At 46.0% G+C, this 17,234-nt stretch overlaps 1 protein-coding gene across 1 annotated transcript in view; it reads left to right on the top strand.

Annotated features, from left to right (window-relative positions):
• TENM4 (teneurin transmembrane protein 4) overlaps positions 1–17,234 on the top strand; it is a 745,685-nt gene that overhangs the window by 693,837 nt on the left and 34,614 nt on the right. The window contains exons 26-28 of the mRNA XM_057553431.1: positions 1,390–1,622; positions 5,510–5,664; positions 11,566–12,443. Of these exons, the coding sequence (XP_057409414.1) occupies positions 1,390–1,622; positions 5,510–5,664; positions 11,566–12,443 (1,266 nt within the window). The remainder of the gene's footprint in view (positions 1–1,389; positions 1,623–5,509; positions 5,665–11,565; positions 12,444–17,234) is intronic.

Below are 17,234 nucleotides of genomic sequence, written 5' to 3'. Positions count from 1 at the left end.
GTCTCTTCTGATCCTCTTACTTGTACCTTGCAGGGGTATAGAGTGGCCCTACTTTGCTGGTGCTCTAGACACTGCTCAGTCTGTGCCCTGAATCCCCTAGCACGGTGTATGTCCCACTGTCCGGTGGAAGTGGCCAGCGCCAGGCCATCCAGGTTGAACAGAAGGAGATTCCTTATTCCTTTGAATCAGAAGATTTTCCAGAGACTTGGAACCCCAGAGACTACCAATATTTAGATGCAGTCTGAAGCCCTGGCAATGATCAGGCCACGTTCAGGAACCGATCGTTAGCTTCCCAGGAGTGATGAGTCTGACTCCAGTACAGCCTAGACTTGGAAGAAACTGTAAATCATACTTTGTGATAGGAAAATTCAGCCTTAGTAAGAGATACCTACTCTGTAGTCCTCTCCAAATGCAAAAACAGACATAATGACTAATAATTAAAATAACAATTACGATTATTAAGTACTATGTGCCACGCACTCTGCCGAGTATTTTTCGTATACGGTTTTATATGATGTTCCCAATACGCCAGCAAGGGAGCTGTTCCCATCCCCATTTTGCAGATGGAGAAAACCTGAGGCTCAGGAGGCCAGGTAACTTGCCCAGGTTTCAGAACCAGGAAATAACAAAGCTAGACGTGGGACCCAGACTGAGCTGACCCCAGAGCCCACACAGTTTTCCTGCCCAGTGCCGAGAGGCGGTGCCTTGTCTCCGTAAGCCCTCTGTACAGTCGTGGCCTAGCTTCGCTTTCTTCTGTTAGCACAGCCTCGTCTTTGTGGCTGTTTTCCAGAAACAGAAATATCCCCAGCACTGCTCCTCTCTTCCGTTTCTTCTTCCTTGGCTGTTGCTGCAAATTACAAACTAATCCTGCAGTTCATTTATGTCTGTCTGCAGGAGGGAGCCTGCTGGGCTCCTGATAAGTATAACATGAGCGTCAACAGAAGATGGTATTGACACTGGATGGTGTCCAGTCTGGCCGAGGCCTTAGCCATCAGTCCCGAGATGGGGGTGGGGGCTGCTGTGGGGGAAGCGTTTGTGTGTCATTTTGTTCTGAAGTGTTTTTTAAAGTCAGTCTTTCATGTTTCTGGTCTGGATTTACAGGCCACCTCTGGTAAGCCTCACGGATGATCTTCTTAAGAAAACACGTATTGAGCACCTGATATGGGCATGGCACTGGGCATCACGGTCTTTGAAGAGGCGTTTGCATTCATAGTTGGGTGGGAGGGATCGTTAGGCCAACCAGAGAGGTCAGAAGAATTGGGCAACCATCACCCCAAATAGAGACATTGTCCCCGTAAGACTTTTTTACTTGGACTCAAGTTGTGCATCTCCGGCTGCCTGTTAGGAAAGAAGAAAGTGCTCACCGACTGCCGTGTCCTTGTTTTGCAGTCACACTCCGGCGCACAAATACTACCTGACCGCAGACCCCACGAGCGGGGCTGTCTTCCTTTCGGACACCAACAGCCGGCGGGTCTTCAAGATCAAGTCCACCGTGGTGGTGAAGGACCTCGTCAAGAACTCCGAGGTGGTGGCAGGGACAGGTGACCAGTGCCTCCCCTTTGATGACACTCGCTGTGGGGATGGTGGAAAAGCCACGGAAGCCACACTGACCAACCCCAGGGGTAAGGCCTTGCTTTTAAACACTCTCAGTAACATTTATTGGGGTATTTTCCATTTCCAAAAGACATACCTGTTTATCATTACAAAAAAATGTTGGAAAACGCTAAGAACTCTACGGAGGAAAGTTTAAATTGTCATAATTCCACCTGCCAGAAATATTCCCAGTTAACATTTCCTGTCTTTCCCCCTAGTCTTTTTTCTTAAGTGTTCTTGTGCATGTAATGCTCACCAGAAACAAACAAAATGAAATCACATTAAACAACCTGTTTTAGCAACCTACTTTTTTTCCTAAGTGATATATCGCAAATGTTTCCCCATGTCATTAAAGAGTCTTCGGTGTACTTGCTTTTAATAGCTATATATTATCCCAGCAAATGGATGTCCCGTTATTTATTTATCAATACGCTCCTGCTGGATATTTATGCTACCTTTCATGTTATTGTTTGATAAAAACACGGCAGTGTATCATCTTCGCACATGTTCATGTGCTATAGGATGGGTTAACTCTAAGCTTCAATTCTGAGTGCTTCAAAAAGTTGGACCGCTTCATACCCACAATCACTTTCCATTCACTCATTCAGCAAGTATTTACTGAGCATGCAGTGCAATGTACTTGCATAAATAAGTTCATTGTAGCAGAAAAATAAGACTTGAATGTGAATCTCTCAGATGGGAGAGGGGGAGAAGTGCTCCCTGAGATACAAGGAAAAAGAACTGTGCATGGGAGTCCAGAGCCAAGGGGGGACCCTGTGTCCAAGAGACTGGGGAAGCTTTTTGGAGGAGATGCCATCATTGTCAACAGACACCCATCAGTGTATGTTTACCATGTTGCAGGCCCTAAAGCCAATGACCTATAGTGTCTAAGCCGCATGGCCCTTATCAATAAAATAGGAGTAATAGTGTCTTCTGTGTCCACCTCCTAGGATTGTTCTGAGGGTCAAAATTAATACATTTTGTATGATGTCCTATAAAAATGTCATGAGTGATAGTTTTTTTTAAGTAGTGCCAGATTTCAGGGCATGGTTTTGAATGAAAGCTGTAGGTTTTCAAATGAAAGCTGACTTACTCCTCCAAAAAGCCACAGTGCACTTCATACTCAGGAGTCCTATATTTAAATTCAGACATTGCCACCTAATAGCTGTGTGACTTTGGGTGAGTTGCTTAACCTCTCTGAGCCCCATTTACCTCCTCTATGAAACAGAAATATACTGTACAGTTGTAGTACAGATTAACTATTACCAGGAATGTAAATGCTTGCTTAGGACAGTAGTACCAGGCACATGATAAACATCCCATAAATGGTAGTTTGTATTATAATTGTTATATTGTATGTGCAGCATAGCATGTATCATATTATTTAATAGCATATGTCTCTACCACATACGTGAAGTGGTCAGCTGGTAACTCCATGGGGTAAATATTGTGACATCTGTGGTTAATCTCCTTCCTAATCGTGATTTCCTAATACTGAAAGAGTAGCCTGGAGTGGAAAGAACACTGGGCTTGCACTTAGGGACCCTGCATTACAATTTTGCTCTGCCACTCCCGGCTCTTGTGTCCTCCTTCTCTGGGCCTCAGGTTTCCCTTTAGTAAGTGTGAGGATTGGGCAAATGGTCCCCGAGAGCCCTTTTGGTCGCAACCTTCTGTTCTCTTAGAATTAAAACAGTTTTTTCTGAGAATTTTTATTTTCTCAAAATCTTTTCTCAGTTGCTCTACACATGTGTGTTCTCCACCCTCCCCTCACAAACACATACACACGCACACATGCACAGATGCAGTGACAATGAAGTCGCCCCAAAGCCTGTAATTAACCCAGATAGAAATGACAGGGGTGCCACGATGTGCAGACACTGTACAGCAGGGAGGAGAAAAGATGTCCATCTATATAGCACAACAAAAGGAGAAAAAATGAAGTAATTAATCAGGGGACAGATCGCTTCTATTAGCCTGTGCAGCCAACTTTGTAAACAAGAAACCCAATTGTTCCTGGAGCACTCATCAGTCCTAGCAGATGGAAGAGAAAGACTGAGCATAGCCAGGCAGACAAGAAAGCTCCTGTCACGGTGCTTAAAGAATATAATTAATTTACATTCTAGGCAGGGACAGTATAAAGCGTTCCCCCGCTTTGAGGCTGCCGGGTCCTCCGTGTGAAATCACTCTCCAGCCCTGAACAGCCTGGGGAGGGGGCAGGAAGAACCACAGCTCCCGTGGGCGTTCACACTCAGAGGCCCTTGGGTGTCTTAACTCCGCCCTCCTGACCGGTCATAGACACGTGGGCCCTGAGAGCAAGCACAAAGTGGGTTTCATGTTCTCATAATTATAAGTCCCTAACAATTATTGAGGGCTAACTATTACAGGTCAGACATTATTGTCCACACTTTATCCATGAAGAAACTGAGGCTTGGAAGTAAAGTGATTCCCCTGAGGTTATACAACTGGAAAGCTTTATACTTCAAGTGTCTCCGCCTCTGTGAAGCTTTTTCTGATCCTTCTCTCAGTTCCTGCCCCAGAGAAAACTGAACAGAATGAAACTGACCAGAATCTCCTTTGTTTTCCCGTGAACCTTCCCGGCTTCTGTCACTCCCTGGGTCCATTCTCATTCCCAGGCCTCCCCATCTAGACATTTTGAGGGGGCATGTCTACCTCTCGTGATTCTCGACTTGGGGTATCAATATCACCCATGAGTGTTTTTAAAACACGACTTGGTCCCAGTCCCAGCCACCCTATGAACTAGTATTTCCAGGAGTGAGACCAAGCAGGTATACATCAAAAAAAAAAAAAAAAAAAATCTTCAGGTGATTCTGATACATATCACCGGTTAAGAAGTACTGATTTACTAGAGTGGTCCTCAAACTTTGATTTGTATCATTATTACCCAAGGTGCTTGTCAAAAATACAGATAGATGCTCAGGCTCCGCTTGAGATTTTCTGAACCAGGTACCTGGGGGGTGCATTTTAGCAAGCTCCCAGGTGATTGTCACACGCATCCAAAAGTGAGCAATATAGATCTAGAACAATCCCTTCATTTCACAGCTGGGAAAACAAATGCAGGGACATCTAGCGACTTGCCTGAGGTCACACAGCTGGCCGGGGAGAGTCAACAGGTGGGACGGTCTAGCAAATGGAGGAAGTGATGTTGAATAATAATTATGACTTCTCCTTTCAGTGTGCCTTTTTTTAGAAATTAAATTCACCAATTTTCCCTACACAAATCCAAAGGATTCTTTTTTTAGGCTCTATAATTCTGAAATAACCAATGAAAGTAAAATAGTAATAGGAAACTCCCTGGAGGTCCAGTGGAAAGGACTCCCCACTTCCACTGCAGCGGGCCCGGGTTCCATCCCTGGTCAGGCAACTGAGATCCTGCAAGCCGCGTGGCACAGCCAAAAAAATAAAATTAAATTAAAATAAAATAGTAATAGACTAGAAAAATGTGAAGGGTGATTATCTTGGAAGAAAAGAAAAATTGTTGCCAAAAAGGGATTTGATTATTATAATTACAGGTCTTCAGAAGTAGGTTAATTTAAATAATCCACAGTTTTGACATTGAAAAAGTTCCTCCTTGCCACTACCTCTAGCACTTAACAAACTCCCAGCAGTTATGAGTCCAAGTTGTAGTACATGGCTAAGATGATAGGTAAAAATCTCCAGAGGCAGCAAGGTGGAAGAACCAGAGGGCTGGAGAATCCGAAGACCTGGGTTCTAATCTCTGCTTTGTACAAGCCTCTGGGCAGCTGTCTTCTCGTCTTTAGAAAGGGCATGAATGTTGTGGGAAGAAGCTAATCAAATCATAAAGGGGAGGTGCTCTGTCCACCCGCAAGTTTCCATGAGTATGTGGGTTGTTACCACCTCGAAGGCTGAATTCCCTGTTTTGGCTTCTCTACCCCAGGCATCACGGTGGACAAGTCCGGGCTGATCTACTTCGTGGACGGCACCATGATCAGACGCATTGATCAGAATGGGATCATCTCCACTCTGCTGGGCTCCAACGATCTTACCTCAGCCCGGCCCCTGAGCTGCGATTCTGTCATGGATATTTCTCAGGTAAAAGGAGAAAGCTTCGTCTGCTAGAGCCCTGGGTCTGCACACTCATCCTCTCGCCGGCCCCCAGCCAGCCCGCTGGCCGTTCACCTTTATATTGCACAAGGCTGTAAGCACACTCTTGGTGAAGAGCACTAAGGACACACAGATGGTTAGGGCACGGCACGGTGCTCTGGAAGTTCACCATCAGAGGTGACAAGTGGGTGACAGAAGGAGGCTCGGGGGACAGTGAAGAAATTTGCCTCAGGAAGCCTCGAAGGCAGCAGAGCCTCACACAGTGTGAATTTAAACCCATAACCTTCTGAATTCCCTCTTTGGAAGCACTTACAGATACTTGAACATTGTCTGTTCTCTTTCTAGACTGTAAGCTACATGAGGGCCGGAATTCTGTCCATCTTTTCCTCTACTGTAACCAGGGTACCTGGTATGCACAGGAGCACAGCCAATATTTGTTGGTTGATTAGTTGGTTGATTGACTGATTGAATCAGTCAACTTTGCCATTCACTAGCTGTGTAACTTTAGACACGTTGCTGAGGTCCTTTGAGCCTCACTTTTCATATCTGTAAAATGGAAGTAATTGGCATTGGCCTGGCAGGATTGCCTTAAGAATATGCAAAACGGTGTACGCGGGGCTCCTAGCACTGCTTGGCACTCTGGAGGTGACCGATAAACAGAAATTCTAGTTCTACTTTCACAAAGGAGGTGACATTTGTGCCAGGTTTTGAAGGTTGAATAGGAGTTTGTTGGAAGCAAGGAGACATTTCACACAAGGAAACAGCATGTGCAAAGGTACAAAGATGTTAATGGGCCTGGAACGTTCAAGGAACATTGGAAAATTGGGCACTGAGCATAGTGTTCTTGGAAGGAAGTACCAGGAGTTGAAACTGGAGACATGCTTTGGGGCCAGTTAGGGAAGGACTTACCTTACCATACCAGAGTTTGGACCTTAGCAGGTGGGTGCTAGGATCCCAGTGTAGACCCAAGAAAGACACAAGGTTCTGGGTGTTCAGCATGTCCCTGGTTTGTCCTGCAGTGACTTGACAAGGGATGTGTCCTTTATTGCTAGATCCTTTAGCAGGACCTGGCTGGTGCCGAATCAGTGGACGTCCACCTTGCCAACATTAGCAAAACCAAGGAAATAAGGAGGCTCGAATCACATTAGATTTTGAGTTGGTGTCAGCAGTGGGCACAGTTAGCTTTTTAAACCCCCTCACTTCTATAGGGGAGCCTGCACACAGGCCCTTTGCCGCTGACCGCAGACCTGCTCCTGCTCAGCAGGCAGTGGCTGGGAGGCCTCTCTGGTCATGCCTGCCCCCACTACTGATGTGTGTCGCAGAGCCCCTTCCCCAGAACTCGGGGCTGCTGCCGGTGGCCCAGCAGCCGTGTCCCTTCCCTGTCAGATGCTGGTGTGCACCAGCACCCTCTGCACCAGCTGATAGAATCGTTATGCTCCAGCGTGGAATCTCTTCTCTGCCACTTGTCTTTCCAGTACGGCAGGCTTCCCCTTGCTGGCTTGAGAGTTTCCCTCTCCAGTCTGTAAGCAAGCATGATTTACCCATCAGGAAGCTGCCACGGCCTGAGGATGTGCGTCCAAGTATTTTCAGTTCTCAAAATGGGCCCTCCACCAGCCAGCAGAGGATGCTGAAAATTTTCAGTCTACACATTGGAAAATTGTTTAACTTTAGCCAGAGCTACTGCCAAGCAGCCCGATCAGAGGCTTGGAAGACAACGGGCATAAAGTGGAGGGGGGAAAAAACCCACCCTTAAATTCAGAAATCCTGGACTGAAATCTCTATGGCCCTGGTCCTCAACCCCCTCCTCTGAATCTAAGCGTGGGATTCTTTTTACCAGACTCTCCAACACAGGCATAAACTCTTATATACGTGTACGGGAAGGGGGCCTGGCTTTCATTCTCAAAGCTTCCTCTGTCACACAAACACGCAGCTACTTTACTGTGCCCTGTGGAGCAGGGAGGTAAGGCAGAGAGATAAGAGCACAGCTCATGCAAGAGTGCAAAGGGGAAAACCAAGGAACTCTCCGGGAGGAGACAAAGACCAGGCCGGAGGAGAAACTAGAGGGAGGCAGAGAGTAGAGAAGGAACAGAAGATGCTGCAACCTGTTCAAAACGGGGGATTAGTGCTCAACTGTGCAGCCTGTGGCCACCACAGACACAGAGTATAACTCTGTCCTTAGAGTCCAAAATGACTTCCTGAGAATTTAGTATGTGCCAGGCACTGTTAGAAATGGGGATACAGAAAGGTTACGCCTTCACTTTTCTTGTTTAGCTGTCACCATAATCTGTCAAGGTAGGTATTACGTACCCCACTTTATAGATGAGGAAACTGAAGCTTGGCAAAAGAAAATGTGGTTATAAATGCAGAGCCCTGTGCTAGGTTCCCTCAGGGATATGGAAATGAAATTTTTTTTATGATATCATGCAAAACACTTTGAACTTCTTTCCCCATATGTAGAAGGTGGTAATAAATATTTCATAAGAGCCTAGCACAGTGTCTGGCAGCTAATAATAGGCTGTAGATATTCATTCTCTTTATAATTTACCAAGAATTTCCTTGTGAGTTGTCTCGTTTGATCCTCACAACTACTCTTATGTAATATTTATTACCACCTTCTACATATGGGGAAAGAAGTTCAAAGTGTTTATGTAACTTGAGGAAGATCACACCTGTGGACATTGGCGGACTGAGCTAGGAAGTGCGCTGTCCTGACCCCCAATCCCTCGCTCTCTCTATGCCATTCACCAGTCAGTCATTCGTTCATCCATTTGACAACCCATTTTTGCAAATAACTCTGCAACAAGGCAGTCAGCTCAGAGGGCTTTAATAAAGGCACAGAATGATCTGGAGGATGGGGCGAGGGCGCTCCATTCCATCTCAGGACGATAGAAAGTGGGAGCTGGAGGGACCTCAGAAATTGCAAACTCTTGTCCCTCCATTCTGGTGACGGGAAATGAAGCCCCCACAGGATCATCGCTAACAGGGAGGTAAAATCAAAGAATCATAGGTACTTGGTCCAGAGTCATCATGCAGGCACTGTGACTCCAAGGGCACTGCTCCTTCTTTCCCAGGTGCCTGTGTGCACATGGGTGTGCAGGAAGGGCTTGCTCTTCCCTCCTCCCCTCCTTCCTTTCCCTCTCCCTCCCCTGGCACCCCCTCCCCGCCTCCCCACCCACCCATCAGGGCGCCGTCGTCTTTTGACCGTAATGACAGGCAGAGAGGTCTCAGCAAGTATGTCTCCAAGATGCCACAGGACCAGAGGGCATAAAAGATTTAGCAGCCAGTGTTGACAAGAAATGGGCTTTAGGAAACTGAAAATTCCCCTGTCACTTTCAGGTGAACTGCGTTCTTTTTTTTTTTTTTTTTTTGAGATTGGAGTTTATTTATTTATTTATTTATTTATTTATTTATTTATTTTTGGCTTTGTTGGGTCTTTGTTTCTGCGTGAGGGCTTTCTCTAGTTGCGGCGAGCGGGGGCCACTCTTCATCACGGTGCGCGGGCCTCTCACTATCGTGGCCTCTCTTGTTGCGGAGCACAGGCTCCAGACGCGCAGGCTCAGTACTTGTGGCTCACGGGCCTAGTTGCTCCGCGGCATGTGGGATCTTCCCAGACCAGGGCTCGAACCCGTGTCCCCTGCATTGGCAGGCAGATTCTCAACCACTGCGCCACCAGGGAAGCCCCTTGAACTGCGTTCTTGATGCAGCTGAAGGCACTGGAGATGCTGTGCTCCAGAGACCGCTGGGAAGGGCGAGGGAGGCAGCCCGGCTGCGGGGCGGGGCTCTGGGCTTCGGGAAGGGCCGCTGGTGCCTCGGGGGCCCCTGCCGCTGGGGAGCAGAGGGACGCAGGCTGGGGTGAGGGAGCAAGCAGACTCTTGGAGCAGCGGCCGTGGGCCGGGGCCGACGCCATCCTGAGAATGGCGCTGAGCTGAAGGGGCAGGTAGATGAAGGTGGCTACATCTCATATGCATATTATCTCCTGGGGCATCTTTTTACATTAGTAAACTACCACATGCACATTGCAGAAAATACAAAACATTTAAAATGACATAGAAGAAAGTTAAAACTACCTCTCACCCAGATAACGGTTAACATTTTGGTGTATAGCCCTCAAGCTTTTAATCTCCCTTCTACCCATAATCTATCTAATTTATTGTATTTTTTTCCCCAATTGGGATCACACTGTGCTTACAGGTCTGCAGACTGTTCTTTCCACTTAATACATAGCAAACATCTTCCCATGTCATTAAATATTCATCTATAACGTCACTTTGAACTGCTACACAGAGTATTCTATCTTATGGATGAACTAAATGTACTATAGTTTATTTGGCCAATTCTCTGTCATTGGGCATCTGGGTTGGTTCCAATTTTTTACTGTTATTAAAAATGGCTGTGATGAGCACCTCTGTAGACAGGGGTGTACAAGAGTGAATTTCTGGAAGAGAAGTTGCTTATCCAAAGGTGTATACTTGCTTCAATAAGCCCCAGATTGGACTGAGCGTCAAGGACTAGAAGGAGGCTCAGGCACCTAAGGCGACGAGTCCCCAGGGCTGGGGTAGAAACATCAGCTGGAGGGAGCAGCTGGCAGCCCGTGTGCACTACGGCTGGATCTCGTGGGGAACACAATTGGCAAAGGGCTTCCCTTAGTGCCAGCACCTCCCAGGGTGATGCACCCAACATGCCAGCCTCCACGGCCACCGAGGCAAGAAACAAAGCATCCTCGCCTCAGACCTGCCGGCTGCAATCCCGGGCCTGCCCACCTGTGATCCCTGCCAGCTTCCTGACCCGGCTCAGAGGAGGCTCAGACATGGGGCCCAGGACCTCTGAACCCTTCACTCCCGTAGCCGACGTTGTTAATTTCTCCCAGGTGGACCTGTTCTCTGAGGTGCTAGAAACCATTATCGAGAGCAAGGTTTCACCAACTTCAGTGTGTACAGGAGCCTCCCAGGGATTTTGTTGAAATGCAGATTCAGATTCAGTAGGTTTCAGGGGAGGCCTACCGTTCTGCTTCTCTGACCAACTCTCAGGTGATGCCATCACTGCCAGTCCAATGATCACCCTTGAAAGAGAAAGATCCAGTTACGATTTCCAACCCCACGTTAGAATCAGCCAGGAAGCTTTCATGCCTCTGCCCGAGCCCCACACCCAGGAATCTGGTTTAATTGATCAGAGGTGGAATTTGAGCACCAATACTTTCTTAAATCACCATAGGTAATCTGAATGTGTGGCCAGGTTTGAGAATCACAGGTCAGGAACTATGTCAGACAAGAGCCAGTGTTACTTTCTCTTTACATCCCCAGCACCTAGCCATGTATTAATCCATGAACTCAAAGAATTGAGAAATCATCCTTCATGCATTTAGCAACAATTCATGAAGCGTCTTTCTTACTCTGAACAGCTCCTGCTTCAGCCTCCAGACTCCATCTGCCTTCCCCTCCCACCTCTGCAACATTAGCTGCCATTATTTGAGCACTTATGGAGGGTCAGACTCTCTGCACTATTGTCATTCCTGTTTTACAGATGTGAATATTGAGGCTCAGTGAGGTAAAGTAACTTGCCCAAGGTCACAAGTAGGGGGACTAGGATCTGAACCCAGGCCTGTCTGACTCCAAAGTCTCTCCTCTCGCCTGCTTTTTTTGTTTATTTGTTATCCCCTTCTTCGTGTTTTTGTCAGTCTAACGTAGACCATCAGATGTCTCAGTGAGGGCTCTTGCATGCTTTCTGTCTGATCAGGGGCTGATATCCATGGTTGATGACAGGCTGCTGTGAGGATCAGGCAAGACTGCCATGTGCTGGCACTTGGGACACTGTTATGGGCTCTAATGGGTGTGGGATGATCAGTGGTGGGCACCTCGCCAGGCATTTGAGTGTCCATCTCTCCATTGTCAGGTTCGCCTGGAGTGGCCTACAGACTTAGCCACCAACCCGATGGACAACTCCCTCTATGTCCTGGACAACAACGTAGTCCTGCAGATCTCTGAAAACCACCAGGTTCGCATTGTCGCCGGGAGGCCCATGCACTGCCAGGTGCCCGGCATCGACCACTTCCTGCTGAGCAAGGTGGCCATCCACGCAACCCTGGAGTCGGCCACTGCCTTGGCTGTCTCTCACAACGGGGTCCTGTATATCACTGAGACCGACGAGAAGAAGATCAACCGCATCAGGCAGGTCACCACTAGCGGAGAGATCTCACTGGTTGCCGGGGCCCCCAGTGGCTGCGACTGTAAAAATGATGCCAACTGTGATTGTTTCTCTGGAGACGATGGCTATGCCAAGGATGCAAAGCTGAACACCCCATCTTCCTTGGCTGTGTGTGCTGACGGGGAGCTCTATGTGGCTGACCTTGGGAATATCCGAATCCGGTTTATCAGGAAGAACAAGCCTTTCCTCAACACCCAGAACATGTATGAGCTGTCCTCCCCAATCGACCAGGAGCTCTACCTGTTTGATACCAGTGGCAAGCATCTGTACACCCAAAGCCTACCCACAGGAGATTACCTGTACAACTTCACCTACACTGGGGATGGCGACATCACGCTCATCACAGACAACAACGGCAACATGGTGAACGTCCGCAGAGACTCTACAGGGATGCCCCTCTGGCTGGTGGTCCCAGATGGCCAGGTGTACTGGGTGACCATGGGCACCAACAGTGCACTCAAGAGCGTGACCACACAAGGACACGAGTTGGCCATGATGACGTACCACAGCAACTCTGGCCTTCTGGCAACCAAAAGCAATGAAAATGGATGGACGACGTTTTATGAGTAAGTATCAAGACCAGGCTGTTTGATGGTTTTGTTTCATGGTTGCATTGTAGGATTAGAGGTGAACTGATGAAGTGTTAATTTGTGGATGTTTTTTATTTTAATTCACTTGGGATGCAAACCATGACCTATTATATGTTCTGCATGTTAATAACCCAGATGATTACTCCTAGGAAGGAACATGGTGTAGTGGAAAAGGCACGAGCTTTTTGGAGTCGGAGGAGTTGGGCTTGAATCCAGCTCCATGATGATCTTAATCTCTCTAGGCCTCAGTTTCCACCTCTGTGAAATGGACACAGTGGATACCTGCCCAACATACTACAGGGAGGTGATGTAGATGAAAAGTATCAACACTTGGTTAAGTGTTAGCATCTTCATATGACCACTGTCCAGAAATGTGGCAATGGGAGAAAGAACAGTTCCATGTGGAAGAATTGTCCACATAATCAAAGCCCACATCTTTAAGTTTCAAAAAATTTTCTTTCACTTTTACCATTTTGGATGGAGTTTATGAAGTGCATTACATGCCTCCCTTCTCAAACACATTATACAGACATAATGAAATCTTTCTTTTATGAGTCAGGGTCATTAATAAGAAACAACAATGCATTTGATGCTGCCATTTGAAGATAGTTTCCAGGAAGTGAAGAAATGAAGCTATAGAACCCTTCATCCCTGCCCCAAGTGATTCTAAACTGTTCTTTCATTAGTTCCTGTGCCTCATCCATAGTTTTACCACCTCCTCCCTCAGTGTGGCGCTATCGTGTCATTGTTGGTTTCAGTCGTGGGGCCGACTTCAGTAGCTCACTTCCCTTCTCTTCTTCCAGGGTAGGGCTTCTTAACTGGTGTAGTCAGAGAACCAGACATTCAGCTTATTATAATCCTTGACAAAATTAAATATATATATCCAAGGTGTTCCTCTATGAGGTATTTTAATGAACGGACTCTGTAACATCTATTCTACTTAGATTTTTTTTGGCATCTTTTTGAGGTCTTAGCCATGTTCCACACAACTGAGACTGGCAAATATGTGACCCTTAGATAAGTACGTGGAAGATGGGGAAGGAACTAGCCTTGCTGCCCGTCACTGCTGGGCTAGGAACTGCATTATTGCATTCAGTCCTCACAACAGCTCTGGAAGATGGGTGACAGTATCTGTTTTACAGAAACAGAAACTCAGGCTCAGAGAGGCTCACTTGTTCACTGTTCTGTAGTGAGAACACAGCAGAACAGGGATCACAACCCAAGTCTGTCTGATGCCAGAGCTCATGTTCTTTCAGCTGTGCCCTGCTGCCCCTTGGCTGAGTTTGTTAATCCCAAATGAACCCGAATGCTTGAACTGTAAATTTTTCTCAAGCTTGATCAAGCATCAGTTTCTCACAATCCTAGAATCCAAAGCAAAAGGGGCTGTAATAGATTTTTAAATATAATTTGCACACACAAAAAAAAGTCACAGCAGTTTATACAGAGTTCATGGGCTAAATTCCTTTCTCCAAACAAGGGCCTTGTAAATTACAAAGAAAAGACAAAGATCCAGGAAAACAGCAATTATCTTGATTAACTAATTGAAATGGAAATACGTTAAATAATTCAATTTTCCCCCCATTGCCCAATGGAGATCTCTTATACGTTATTTAGCCAATACAGGGGTTTCTTTGTCTGAGCAAGTCGGTACACTCAATTAGTTCCCAGGGTCATGCCCTCAAGTCCCAAACTGAATGCTTATACATCACTGCAGCCATTACTCTCAAGCAGCCCTGAAATTGAAAACCATTTCCTACACCTCTACCAGAAAGCATCCTGTTCCTCCCTCCCTGTCTTCCTTGAAGAAATATACAGCCATATTTGATGTTTTATGAAGAATTCCAAAGTATTCACTTAATAGCTGTACTCAGGAGTAGAAGATAAAAGCCCTAAAAGAAGAAAGTGAAATTCACTTTTTTTTTGAGATCCTACTGTGTGCCAGGCTCTTTCCCATTTAATCTTCACAGCAACCTCATATGGTAGGAATTATCAATTCCATTTTTTACAGATGAACAAACTGAGGCACAGAGAGATTAGGTAACTAGTCTAAAATCACACAGTGAGCGCATAGCAGAGCCAGAACACAAGTCCATGTTCTTTTAATTACACTAACTGGGTTCACCTAAATTCTTTGCAACTTAACTATATGGTAGGGATTAAAATAGTACCTTTTTCATAGGGCTAGCCTAAGGTTCAAAATTTCAATGAGATGAAACATGGAAACTCAGTGTCTGACTCATCATAAGTACTCAAATGATAGCTGTTGCTGTTATTATTATTTCAAGCAGTATTAATATTAGTATTTCAAGCAATATTAGTGGCAGTACAAGTAATTGCAGAGATGATGTTTGGGCATGGAAGGTACCCAAGGCCTCAGAGCAGCTGTGAGTCACCTAATCAAAGGAGCAGACAAAAGTTGTAATTGAAGTAGGTAGGAATTAGAGGGCAGACCAGAAGAACAGAATCAAGTGTCAAGTCTGAGGGATCAAGGTATGAACTAGGAAAGGGGTTAGATCCTTGAGAATATAAAAAATGGGCTGGAAAAAGACATGCAGAGTGGGTCAAGGAAAAATGATTCAGATCAGGTTGTGAACATAGCAAGGATACCAGATACCTATTTTCACTGGATGTTTGCCATGTGATTCAGGGGCAGACTGGCTTCCAGACCCAAGTCTCAACCAGACAGAAATAACACCTGACCTACTCCATTTCAGGGCCATTATGGGGATCAAAAAACTAAATAAATACTGAAAGTGAAAATACTTTGCAAACTATGATGCTCCCAAGAAGTAATGGTCTGATATTATCATTATGGTAATTCTCAGCACAGATTTGGACAGATTTTGCCAATGCACATTGCTCCAGTGAATTTCCCACTTTTAGCTCCATGAGGCAGCTTAATGGATTCCAAACCCAAATGCTCTAATATTCTTTTTTAAAAAATCAGCCCAGGCTTGCCTGTTACATGGACTATTACTAAAACAAGTTTCGAGTTGGCTTTATCGATCCTCTCAACAGATTAATACATCTAACACAAACACCACACACTTTAGAACAACTTGACTTAAGAGTTTATAATTCTGGGGAATCAAGGTTACTTTTCTTCCCTCAGCCCACAGGTCTGCTGGTAGGAAACCTCAAAGGGGTCTGTAATGCCTTCTTCATCTTCAGAGTGTGGCATCATTAATTTCAGGCTTGGGCTCCTGGGCAGATGGCATTTGGTGACTAAGAAAATGGCCTGATGAGCTGAGGCGGGTTCCAAAATTGTCTTGCTGGTTAGGCATGAGTAAGTTTCATAGGGGGAAGTGGCTCTGGCATCCCATGGTGCCCTGTGACAGCCCCTGTCATCCTTACGCTCGAGCTAACTACTCTGAGACCCTAACTAATGTATCTCTGTACAAGCTTGGGGCTTGCCACCTAGTAGGTGCTCAGTAACTATTTTATGAATGAAATTTACATTCAGGAGAGAAGGGGGATAATGAAGGGAAGAAACAAATATGCTGTAGTGAGAGAAATACTAGGTTTACATCGCAGCTCCAGCACTATCAGTTCTCCCAGCGGGAAATTGAATTCAATTCAAATGGTTCCAATGAAGAGACTTGGCTTCCAGTTTCTGCTTGAGGATGTAAGAGCTAGAAAGAGCTTTGTTCCCAACCTTACAATGAAAATGAGCCAAACAAATGGCAAATTCATGAGTTTTCCTTGAACTCCTTCTCTGAAGTCACAGGGCAACCAAGTGGCCAACTCCAAGGAGAGACAGAGTGTCACATCGCAGACAAGATGTGAGCACTAGCTTACCTGGTAGATGCACCCAGTCCCTGGGAGGAAAAGTTCAGCTTGGTGAATCTATAAAGGCCCAGTGTGTACTGGCAAGAGAATATGAAGCCCTTGGAGACTGCAGAAATTGGGAGAGTCCACATCCTCCGGAACTTTTCTCCACAAACCCCACTCGGTACTCACAGAACGACTAGGGAAAGATGGAAGAAAATATCCCTTGTGGTAGACCTGGGGGAGGGGTACAGCAGCTGCTGAGGGAGGGGCACAAATTTCTGCCTGCTCCACCCAGACCCCTCTCACCTGATCTCCCACATGGAATAAAAGGCTTAATCTGTGGAGAGGAGGGCAACAAACACTATTCTACTTAGGTACTGGTGGAAAACCATTGCAGCTGAATGAAGGAAGAAAAAAATTTCTAACTACTGCTGGAAGAGGAGCAGGAATATGTAATGGGCCCAGACGGACAGCCTGAAAGGGGCAGGAGCACTGAAGAGGCCACACTCCTGAGACTCAGGGACACCTGCAAATACAAGATTGAGGCTTAATCAGAACAAAAGAGAATTCTCTCAAGCTCACCAGCCACCACCGCTAGCTAAAAAGCTAAACATAACAATGAAAAGCAGACTACTACTGGGAAAGAAATACAAGAGCCTAAAAAGAGACCCTCTCTAAGGCCCGGCACAAAGAGGGGACCTAAAACTGAGAATAGAATAGACACATTGAAAAAAAAACCCTCTGGCAAACCAGTTTCACATCCTAAACACAAGGTATAACTGGAGGAATGTAAAGCCTGTGATGCACTAAGGTTAAGCATAGAAGTAACAAATTTCAAAGCCAGCCCAAATCCTAACTAAATTAACTTAAACTCTCTCACTAAAGTTTGAGCAGAAGGAAACTCATACTCATACCCCAGATCTATTACCTCAGTGTCCACTGTGTTACACAAGATGTCACACTTTCAACTGAACATACAAAGAGGCAAGAGAAAGC

This window comes from Balaenoptera acutorostrata, chromosome 9 (genome assembly GCF_949987535.1).
Source record: "Balaenoptera acutorostrata chromosome 9, mBalAcu1.1, whole genome shotgun sequence".
NCBI lineage: Eukaryota > Metazoa > Chordata > Mammalia > Artiodactyla > Balaenopteridae > Balaenoptera > Balaenoptera acutorostrata.
The sequence above is the reverse complement of the archived record's forward strand: the minus strand, read 5'-3'. Positions and strand labels throughout refer to the sequence as shown.